General features: G+C 37.5%; 1 protein-coding gene across 7 annotated transcripts; it reads right to left on the minus strand.

The window, feature by feature from the left end:
• LOC18789017 (septin and tuftelin-interacting protein 1 homolog 1) lies at positions 249 to 7,395 on the minus strand. 7 transcript variants are annotated; one of them, XM_020565869.1, is made up of 6 exons: positions 4,397 to 7,395; positions 3,579 to 3,677; positions 3,373 to 3,427; positions 1,413 to 1,519; positions 770 to 808; positions 249 to 645 (listed from the first exon to the last, which is right to left on the minus strand). In XM_020565869.1, the coding sequence occupies exon 1, from the start codon at positions 7,277 to 7,279 to the stop codon at positions 4,610 to 4,612; it is 2,670 nt and encodes an 889-aa protein (XP_020421458.1). In that variant the 5' UTR covers positions 7,280 to 7,395; the 3' UTR covers positions 249 to 645; positions 770 to 808; positions 1,413 to 1,519; positions 3,373 to 3,427; positions 3,579 to 3,677; positions 4,397 to 4,609. The 7 variants fall into 7 exon arrangements, with proteins under 7 accessions (XP_020421458.1, XP_020421462.1, XP_007225316.1 ...); XM_020565873.1 differs by having other exon boundaries at positions 4,392 to 7,395; XM_007225254.2 differs by lacking the exon at positions 3,579 to 3,677 and having other exon boundaries at positions 1,436 to 1,519.

A 12,162-nucleotide genomic window follows, 5' to 3' on the forward strand; every position in this document is an offset into this window, starting at 1 on the left:
TACCACAATAGGTGACGAGATCATGGCACCAAATACTACCCCCAATGGAGTGTTAGTTGGATTGGCCCATGCCTTTGGTGTGCTCCCAAGTGGTCTAGGGTTCAAACCCCCATAGTACCCGTGTGTGACAATTTTCCCACTTCCCTTCCTAAATTTGGCAATTAAAAAAAAATAAAAAATAAATAAACACTCCCACTTTTACCTCTGTAAATGTTTCAAAAATAAAGAGTGAGGTCATAGCATTCATGTTATAGAAAAAGGAAAATCAAGAAATTATTGTATTCAAAATTGTTCAGCATGACACAACATTGAGGTGATTTAGCAAGTAATCATAGAACTTCTTTTCTCAATATAATGTTAAGAGTAAAACTTGCTGAATCTAAACCATATATATAAGCCATTACAAAGCAAATTAAACAAATTAAAGATTGTTAATATTAAACTAGACCTAAGATATACATGTATGTGCATGTGTGTGTTTTTGCATCTGTTCTGAAGGTGATAGGCAAGATGAAACAGCATGAATATAACTTCTTGTGTATTAAATTTTCCATTAGCAGAAAATAAGATGACAAGTTTCATCTCAAGTAGAACAGACCTGTGTTCCTGAAGCATCCCCTCAAACTCCTTTTGTGATGCTTTAATCTATACAAAACAAATGAATTGGCATGAACACAAACAGCGATACATCACAACAGAGATCATACATCAAATTATAGGGACATTATAGAACAAAATGGCAACACATCATACAGTTAACATGCCTTACCTCAGAAACCAATGCATTGCAGCTCCAAATGAAGGCTCCCTGAAAAATAACAGTATTATGAGTCCATATCAGGTTGCTAAGGTCATGATTCAGCGAATGTTGAAGTGCATCAGCCATGTGAACATACAAGATACCTAAATCTCGTTTTTCAAATTGTAAAGGAATAAAATAGCAACATCCTACAATATGGAAACAAGTTTGCTTTTTCTTTCCAGGGATGGGGGGCCTCCACAATCTTGCTTGGCTTTGAAGCCAAGACGCGCACAACCTTTGTATTCGTGCCACTAGCTCACAGAGCTTTAAATTTTGCAAGTTTGTGGAATTTAAGTACTAATTTTTGCAAGAGCGCTCCAGTGAATCGTCGAACAATATTACTAGTAGTATAAAACATGCAAAAATAAAAAGGAATTAGTAATGCGCAACTTAACCCAACTTAAACTCAAGGTTATGGCTGCAAATGGTATGCTGCAGAAGCAACAAAATTTGTGGCGGCCAGAAATGGGACATGTATTACAGGAAATACAAAGATATTATACGCTTGGACTTTATGCATCAAAATTGGAACTCCTTGATTATTTTAACAGTTTAACACAGATAACAGTCCAAATTTATTTAAAAGATTCAGCAGAAAAATCTCATTTACATCGGAATTATGAGAACACATACTGCTCCATGTGCTGCACGCTGCTGAATACGATCAGAAGTCACAACCCGAACTTTAGGGCATCTATCCTCCCTTAAGGCTACAACCTGTTATACATAGAAAATTCACAAGTTACAGATCAAGAAAAATAAATTACACAGAAAACAGATCAGAGAAACAAATACCAAAGGAAAATAGAAAATTGTATTGCGAAGCTAACCAGTTTCAGGCCTAGAATGGTGCACAAATGCAGTTGTGTACTATAACTGAGATTCAGGAGATCAAATTATTTCAAACTTCTGTACTGCATACATGATGCAACTCTTTGTGCACCAGTCACCAAGTGATGTTTAAGAAATATGAGACTCTTAGATTAAAAGAGACATTAGGGCCCCACCAACAGAACAAGTAATTTACAGCTTCTCACCCCTAAGGTCTGCCTGGTGAGGAGGTTCAGGTGACTGATGCCATACACAGAATGAACCCTTTCGTGCAAAAAACAAAAAGCCTTCTCCCTAAACTTTTTTTATGCCATACGTAAAACCCATACCCTTATATTTTTTCCAGCAAGTCCTCCAATATATATAATGTATTTGTGCTATGGTCTGACTCCAAGAAAAAAGTTATAGAGAATGATAAGCTTATACTTGGACAAAAACAAACAGAGTTTATTTTATTATTCATTAAGAGAAGTGATTTTTGTGACCAAAAGGTAGTAGTATGACCCCATCATGTACTCCTTACACCGTCACTGGTTCAAGTTACAACATTTCGTAGAGAACAACAATCTCTAACCTTTTCTATAACAATCCTGTCTGAAATGTAACCTTCATTGCAATGAAGAAGAACTCTTAATAGCCATACATGGACATCCCATTTCCATGTGTGGATATAAATTTACAGATTTCCAGTAACCTCAAAAAAAAAAAAACAAAAACAAAAAAAAAAGAAAAAAGAAGAAGAAGACAGAAAACAAGATAATGGTAGCAGTGGGTTTAGGTCTCTGGAGCAAATTTGCTTGAATACCATGTTGAAAAGGAACTTGAGAAAGGGATAAGAAGAACATTGTATTGCATATCCAAATGAAAGGGGTACACACAATTTATACAGAAATCCAGGACATAAAATGCTCTGTTAATCAACTCTACAACAAGACCTAAATTTATGAAAACAGCCTTAGGCTAAAGCCTAATAATCAGCCATTAAGCTAAATGTCTAATAACTGAAAGGAAAATTTTGCGTTGTTTTCCTTCATTTTGTTTTCTTTACCACTCTCATCTATGAACCAAACAAAAGAAATTTATGGAATATAGAACATTCTTTTCTTTTGCATTCGACATGGATTTTTACCACCAAGATTTGTGTTAGGCACAAATCTGGACTCCTGCAGCCATCCTGTAATCGACGTGTTTAACATACTAAGAAACCCCAATTTTCCAAAATTTTTATATCCACCAAACCCTAAACTTTTTTCTTAATCTGACATTGTTGCTTCTGGAACAAGCAAGTTACCGTTCTTGGGGGTACTGCTCATAGCCACAAAACAGCATCCCTAACTTGGTTTCCTCTATTTCCCTTCAACTACTGACCCTTTCCCCTTTCTCTTCACCATAAATCCTTCACTCTAAATCGTCTACCCCAAAAGCCTTGCTGCCATAAACAGCTTGCCCTAAAAGACATAGCTTGTCAAGTAACTCTTATTATATGCAGTGATCTATGTTAGATTTGGTATTAGGGCCTAGTAGCCTACTACATCTCACCATCCTACATCACAATTTTTACCTCGAGCTCAATAAAATATGGGATGTCCTATTTAAAATAAATAAATAAAGCATGGGATTTTATGTTACCAACGAAATAAGAACCGCAGACCCAAATCAGGAAAACAAACAAGTTTTATTTCACTTTTCAAATGACTGCACAATTCTAAAGTTGGTTTCAGCTTCAAGTCACTCCTCACCTCTTTCTCAATCCACGCATCAGCACAAGATTCACTTGAGGAAACTACATCAACTCTGCAACATCGTGAATTCTTAGGATTACAGTTCCTTAGATGAAGTTAGTTAGTAGCAAAGGTGATTTAATCAAGCATATAAATTACCAGCTGAGTGTAATTCTTTTTCTTTCATTAATTTCAAATTTCAAATTTCAAGAAGACAAACTTACCATTCAGGATGACCTTGATGAATATCAGAGCAATAGAGTTCTAATATGTCATTTTCCCACCAAAGAAATAAATATAAGAGATAAAAGTTTATGGAGAATCTGGAAAATGAAAACCACTTCATCAATCAACTAAAGTTACAGAAGAAAAAGGTTATTAAATCATCTCTTATGATTTCTAACGAGGCAACATGCAAGTTTATCATGATGGTATAGTACGGAAACCTCTAAACCCTAAAGTCATATTCAATCCTGGACTGCTTTCTCCATTGCACACCGATTGGCTTTGATGGATTTCAATTGGTAAGTACAAAATAAACTTAGGAAACTTATAAAGGCACCTATGCGAACTTAACAGACACAGCAAAACTAAATGACATAGAACATAAGATATCAGACTACTCAGTTAGTTATAAATATAAGATCCAGCAGTTTGGTTTGCACTGCTATTTTTTGCGCTGACGCTCCACATCGGAAGTAAATAGAAATTACAAAATGCATAAACATTGAGTGAAAAAAACTTAAAAGCTGAGTATCAAACCCCATACCCACCTAAAATTGTTCAACAGTCTTGTTCCTATTGTATTTCTCAAGCCACATAACTACTACTGGAAGAGTGGGAGAAAGAAATAAAATAAAAATTAGAAAGAAAACAAAAACTTAAAAAGATGATTTGTTAAACAGATTGCATATGATGCAAAGCTCTTTCGCAAGGACATGTCAAGAAAAAAGATATTTTCATTACAAAACACACTCACTAACACCACAATTTCTTATAGTCTATGGAATGTAGTCAACAAAGACAACAAAACACACCTCACCTTATTCTTCTTCTTTTCATCCTTTGTTTCTTAAAGAAATCATTTCAGTTCTTTTCAGTCTAAAGAGCCAACTGCACATACGTGACCAAGCAAATATTTTCAGTTCTCGATCCATGACCAACGGCAACTGCACACACAACCTAATCCACCAGCTCCATTCTCAGCACAGAGTCACCACACATCCCTTCAACTCTTCAAAGGCCTTTCTAAAACTCAGCGTCTTCTTGTAAGAGAACTATTGTGCATGTCAAGCAACCTTTCAAGGGATACAAGAGACCAGCTTTCCTCTGTTTGGGCATATACCTTTTGATTTAGAGAGTCTACTATTATGCTTACATTACCAAAGCCATATATCTGGTGACCATTATGCATCCGCCCAGGTTTAGGCCTAAATAACAGACCATGCTGCTGCGCATGGGCTTCAATAACATCTTTCAAGCTCATCTCATTACCACTGCCATCCATGTGAGCAGTGCCACCCAAGTTTGCTTGTGCTGCTGCTGCTTTCTGTTGTGCCTCAAATTGCCTTTGCTCAAGCACCCTAAGGTAGCTAATATTCTCTTTCAAACCAGGTTGGACCACCTCCATACCCTCAACAGCCCGATTCATCATGTCAAGACCACAATTAAGCTGATACCGGATACTTTCATTTGCATGAAGCTCCTCAGGAATGAGTTCCTTCCAACCTTTATACCAATTCAAAACCTCTTCAAAGTTCGGGTTCGAACATAACCAGTGATACAAAACCTGTAGCCACTTGGTGAAGAAAAACTTGTCCATCATATCTACCATTAGATGAATTGGAATAGCAGAAGCCCAACTCATCACCCAATTAAATTGATCAAGTCTTTGATCTGCAGGGTTCACTTGGAAGTCTTGTAGGACAAGCTGCAACTTGGGCACTATAAATCTATGCATGAGTTGTTCCCAACTGGCTGAATCAAACACCTTCTTCCACGGCGAGAGTATGGTATAGGCAGAGGCATCACTGGGGTGCCATGCACCGAGAACGTTACTCAACTTGAAGCGTATTGTGTGATACAACTCCTCCAACTTGTGTCCCAAGAGTGGTAGCCATGGATGCACCCATACATGGATGGGAACAGTGTCCCGGTGAGGTTCCCACAAGTCAACTGCGTCCTTCAGTTTGGGAAAGACTACCATATCCAATATGGCATGAAGGACAGAAGAGGGTAGCAATTTCTCCCAAGACTCCAAAAAGCGAAGCATGGGTTCAGGGTCCTTGGCCTGCCAGGTATTGACGCCAGCAATCCTCACTGCGGGTAACACAACCTCGGAAACCAACTGGGTATAAGGTGGCATTGTATTATCCCAAATATCAAGGTACTGTTCTCTCTCCCCCTCTCCATGAAGCAAACCCTTCCATGAGGATACCACATTCAACCCATGGGACGGGTTCCTAAGAGGATCCCAACCTTGAAACATCCTGATAAACAGAGGTATAGCAAAAGAACAGGCAATACAAGACAAGTTGCATATTTTATAGTCGTCAGCGTATCTCTTCTGTAGGTCACCAAAGTCCTTTGCCAGGGAGTCCAGCGTCAATGCTCCCATGATATTCTCTTCTCCCAGTCGGTCTAACACGTTCATAATATCCCCCAAGCTATCCAAGTGTTGCTTCTGTCTGGCCACCTCCGTTGCCAGCCTCTCTTTCTCCTGGTTCAAGCTGATCGCCGTGTCCCTCTCATTCCTTAGATCCCTATCAATCTTCTGAATATCCAGCTCAGCTAAGTCCAGAATCAACCTCAGGTTGTGCTGTAGCTCAGGCATGGGAATATCCTCTTCCCTGGCTTTCTCTTCGGCATTCAAATTCTCCAAATTGGTCAAGACTCGAACCTGGGGTCCGCGCATATCAACCACCTTGTGCACAAAGACCTCGGTACTCTCTTCCTGCTTCTTGGCTAACAACTCCTTGGCAGAGACATAGTGGTCCTTATTAGCCCTGTTGGCAACGGCCTTTTTCCAGGAAAGGCTCTTTTTGGTGGTGATGGAGGAACTGACAGCGGGCAAAGGCTTGCTCGGCTTTTCAGCTTCCAATTCTTGCAAGCCAGGCCTCTTGATTTTAGTCTCCTCGTAATCATTAAAACCCATACCCATATTTTTTGGCCTCAACTTGGCTTCAATAGGAGCGAGAATCCCTTGCTGGTTTTTGCCAAGTCCACCTCCTTTGTAGCCCATGTTCTTAAGCATCCTCATCCCAATGCCCTTGGTGTGTTTCTCAAAGGCCCCCAGGCCCCCATCCCCGCCGCCGCCACTTGCTCCTCCTAGTCCAAACTGAGATTCTTCAGAATCTCTTCGACTTCGAGATTGGATAGTAGTTTGCTTCAGCAATTTGAGCTTTTCCCTCTCCTTCTGTCTCCTCTCTGCTCCCTCCTTTATTTTCTTCCCAAACGCCGTCGGCAAAAAATTGCTGTCATTTTCCTCATCCTCCTCCTCTCCACCGGTGGGATCCGAATTCGAATTAAAACCTAAACCGGAATTCAAATTATTAAAACCCAAACCTGAAGCCGTAGCGACACCAAAGCCAAGGCCACTGGTGGCAACGCCGGTAGCGCCAAGGTCATCGTTTTGCTGCTTTGAATTGTTGTCCATCTCCTGGTTGGGCACGACGATGCCGGTGGAGACGAAATTGACGGGCTTGGTAAGGTCGACGACCTTTCGATCTTTCCTGCGTTTTCTGGAACCCTCGTTGTCTTCATCGTCGTCGTCGGAATCGGCAGAGAATATGCCGTAGAGTACATCGTCTTTGGTCTGGACGCGCTTATCCTTGCGCTTGCGATAATAGAACTCGCCGCCGATCCATTGGCCGTCCTCGTAATCCTTCTCCATGCCAAACCTTTCCATCTCTTGATAATCATCCATCACGAAAAACAAGCCTCAAGGCAAAATTGGATTACCGAAACCCTAACAAAACCTAAGGCAAGTTTAGAACAAGGGGGGAGGGAGTGGGGAGGTCGTGGCGGCGGCCCGGGTTTTGGGGGGGGGGGGGGGGGTGTGACTCTGTGGGAGTCGGGGCTGGCTGGGCTTGGCAGAAGAGAGAGGAAGAGACAGAGAAGTGGGGTGTCTTGAGAAGTTTAACAATGATACAATGGTTTATTTATGGGCAGTGCTCGGGAGATTAACAAAGCGTTTAATGGGGATTATGTCTGCCTTCAGATTCAGAAACGAGTTCAATTCTTCCATATCCATATATATAAAGAAAAAAATTCAAAATAAAAAATTGCTCTTCTTAATTCAAATATTAAGAATTAAAATTATTAATTAAATAATAATAATATAGTAAATTAATATTTTTTTTCATATTAAAAAGAATTAAAAGTTAAAACAAAATCAAATAATATGTCATATTTTTATGAAACATAATTATCCATTATCTTTTTTAATTCTAAAATAAAAAAATAAAAAAACCAATTTGGCGTATGTGTGTGAGTGTGTCAAGGGGCTAGTATTGCTTATGGCTTTGGTTTGTGTTTTCTTTTTTCTTTGTCACTAATTTTGCATTCAATTAATTTTTTGTTGTTGAGTTTTTCTATTTAAACCTCGCACTTCTCTTTGTCCACCTCATATTTCAAGTTATCTCAACTTTTAATTCAAATTTTCATAATTTCTAATAAAACCTCATTATCTTCCTAAACTATTCCTAAATACACTCCCATCAGAAAAAAAAAAAAAAAAATTTTATAAACTCATCAACCCCACACCTTGCTATCTTGCCCCTCAACCTCACATTAGTTAAAGAGATAAAAATATTGTTGTCAAATGTGTATCAACATTATTTTATTATTATTTTATTATTATTATTTATTTTGTTAAAAATTTGAGAATGAACTAGGAGATTTTGATAGAGAAATGTTGACAGTTAAATTGATATGAGAGGGGTACTGGGTTTTGCTAGGGTTCAAAACACTTTCCCCAATTGTTATATAAAATAAAATCAACCAAATTTGTTTTGTATATTCAATCTTTTGTTTTTTTTTGGGTAAATGTAACTGGAATTTGATCAATTGGGGATGGTTACAGAAATGTTATATTTTCCTAAATCACCTTGTACCCAGACATTAAATGTTGCCTTCGGATTATATTGGTTGTCTTCGGTTTAGTCAGCATGCTTAACAGTTGCCCCACGAGTTCTTTGGTACTCGAACTCGTGTGGAGCGAGTAATACGGATCAAGTGGACTACGGTCCCCTGAATCCTGCGAGTTGCGGCTCGGATTAACCTCGTGTCACTGAGACCTACGAGTATGTGTCACCCATGGTGATGCAAGGAATTGACGGATATAAGGAATTGATGAAAATAAAGGGTACACCAAGGTAGTAGTTTTAAACTATTTTCAATGCTTTAAGAAATTAATGTTGGCCATGAGTATGATTGGCTTATATACACGTATAATTATATGAGTGCATTGATTTCTGTAATAAAGAGAAGAATTTAGTTTGTACAACTGTTTTTACAGTGGGGTTAGTATGTTTATATGCTATTTTCTAAACTTTATTTTTGGGTCTACTCACCCTTTTTCATGTTTTGCGGCCCCAGGCAGTAGGCGTGCACAAGGATCCACCATCGGGCCGTTTTTCATCTTCTGCACCTTTCCTTTGATGTAGGACTTTTTGTTTTGTAAAAGGATTGACTCCTTTATAAATTCTTAGTAACCGCTCTGATGTTTTGCCCTAGACTTAGAATTGAACTGTTGGAATATATATATATATATATATGTATGCTGGCAGTTGGTTGTATATATATATATACTTGTTTGGCATGTGTAAATGTTTTGGTATTGAGCCAGTTACAAGGAAAACTCTGTCGATTTTTCGGTAGCAGTCAACCTTATTATTTTATCGTGCTTTGTATAGAAGGGCAAACATGTCATTTGTGCCCGACATCCGCCAGGTGTCAGACATATACAGGGTCCGGCTTGGATTCCAAAGCGGAATTTGGATCGGGTCCTGTCAGCCTATATGTTTGTGTTTTTCGAAAACTTAACATGAAGAGTGGTGGGGATGTGTGTATATCAAAGGTTAAATATTAAGTTGGATGACCTTTTTTGTCTTTTTACATAATAATAAAACTTAAGAGCTTAATGATTTAAGTACTAGGGTGAATAAAGAAAAGTGTGGGGTCTTAAATAGAATTTTTTTTTCTTTCCCAATTTCCAATCTCTACAAGCTTTAACTCAAAATAGTTAGTAAAATATGGAATAGTAAAAATACGAATAAAATATGTACGTGTTTTATTCAAAAAATTTTTTGAAAACTACAAATGAAAAGTTCAGGCACTATATAATATTTTAATATAATCTATTCTATTTATAATTTGTAATATATATTATTTTTATTCAATAATATATGAAAAATACATATATAATACGTAAATTTTGTGTGTATTCTAAGTTTGTTAAAAAATACATGTACTAAACGATAAATATGTATGTGTATAATACGTGTATTGTACATTTGATTTAAAAAAAATGTGCATTTTACTTAGTCTTTCATACGTGTACGGAAAACGGAAGTATTTTTGAAAAATACGTATGTATGGGTATAATATGAGTATTATATAGGAAAATGCTAACTAGGTCCAAATTCAACTCTACTCTAATGAATTATATGAGGAATTTATAACAAACTCAAACCTAGAGATAACATGATAAAAAGAAAATTTAGAAATCTCTAGAAAAACTTGAAATCATACTCAAATCTAGAAAATTTAGCGGACCTGGGAAACTAACAAATAAATTAGGAAATGGTTGTGACATTATACCCCACTCTAGGTTTAGTGGAATTATCAAAATGGGCCACTTGGTTTCAATTTCATTAGTTTACATCTCAACGTTTTCAATCAGTGTATACATTCAGTTAAAAAAAAGAATTAAAAACTCCCTAGGCGTCTCTAGTTTATATTAAAATATGAATATGATTTAAATACTTTAGGTTAATTATATTATTCTCCATCAGGAGGTATATATAGGCGTTTACTATGGTGTTTTACAAGGAAATAGATACAATAATTAATTAGAAGAATATCTCCTAATTATACAAGGATGTGTCGACTATATAAAACAAGGAAGTAAATCACTTAATTAACTTTGGAAATAAATCTCCTTGATTTAGTAGGTTAACTCACGTCAACACTCCTCCTTAAGTTGGTGCATACATGTCACCAATGCCCAACTTGATAAGTGAGTCATAAAACATTTGTCCACAGACAGCTTTTGTTAAGACACCACTAATTGATCTTCTAATTCTACAAAGGGTAGATAGATGATCTTGTTCTCAATTTTTTCTTTGATGAAATGTCTATCCACCTCAACATGTTTAGTTCGATCATGTTGAACTGAATTATGAGCAATATCGATAACTGACTTGTTATCACAATGTAACTCTATCGGCTTCCCTGGTTTAAAACCCAATTCTATCAAGAGTTCTCTAATCCACAATAATTCACAAACTCCTTGAGCTATTCCTTGATACTCTGCTTCTGCACTAGACTGAGAAACCACATTTTGTTTTTTACTCCGCCAAGTGACTAGGTTACCTCCAACAAGTGTAAAGTAATATGATGTAGAGTGTATATTTGTAATGGAACCAGCCCAATCATTATCTGTATATCCAACAACTTCAAGATTTCCATTATTTAAGAATATAATCCTTTTTCAGGGGCTGACTTTAAGTATCTTAAGATCTGATCAACTGTATTCCTATGAGAAACATTGGGTGAATGCATAAACTGACTAACCACATTCACAACATATGCAATATATGGTCTTGTGTGTGCCAAATATATCAACATTCCAACAATGTGCTGGTATTATTCCTTATTAATTGGCAACCGGTCCATGTCTTCAAACAATTTGTGATTCATCTCAATGGGTGTGTCAGTAAGCTTACATCCAAGCATTCCTATTTCAGTGAGTTGATCCATAACATACTTCCTTTGAGATAGAAATATACCAGTTTTTGACGTTGATACTTCAATTCCAAGGAAGTATTTCAAAGCACCTAAATCTTTCATCTCAAATTCCTGAGACAAATACTTTTGTAGCTTCTTTTGCTTTTCCACTTGTTCCCAGTTACGACCATGTAAGGGTATCCATATCCTTTATGCTTTCTCAAATCAAATCATCATGGTATATTTAATTAGTGTTATCAGTTTTGGGGGGAGAAACACTTTCGGGGGGAGATGTTACCTGAATGACTTCCTCATAAAATGATTGGTGTGGTACTAGAGCTGAAGGCATGTCCGGAGCGGGTAAAATCTCAAAAAACAGTTCAATTTTCTCCTCATAATTTTGACAGCGTGGTGTCGACTAGTCGTTTTCCACTGGCGACATAGGCTCAATGTTTGGCAAAGAGGGATAAAGTTTCAAGCTACTGGGAGCTTATGGGAAAGTTTGATACTTGTGATCTTTAGCATGTTTATAGAGAAAGAAATGTGGTTACTAATTGTGTTGCTTAGTGGAGCTACAATCTGGACCTAGGTGTTTGTTTTCTTGATATGGCTTCGAGTTTGATTTGCTCTAGTCTTGTTGATGATATGCTTGGAGTCGCTAGGACTCGGTTGGTATGTAGTGAGTAGTTGCTTTGTAGGAGGAAGAGGACTATAGCCAATGTCAGCAGTGCCCAGCCATTTGCTACCGCCCCTTCCTCTTTTTCCTTCATCTATGTTTCTATTCATCCTCTCTCTCTCTCTCTCTCTCTCTCTCTCTCTCTCTCTCTCTCTCTCTCTCTCTCTCTCTCTCGCACCAAG

Source organism: Prunus persica, chromosome G1 (genome assembly GCF_000346465.2).
Source record: "Prunus persica cultivar Lovell chromosome G1, Prunus_persica_NCBIv2, whole genome shotgun sequence".
Classification (NCBI taxonomy): Eukaryota; Viridiplantae; Streptophyta; class Magnoliopsida; order Rosales; family Rosaceae; genus Prunus; species Prunus persica.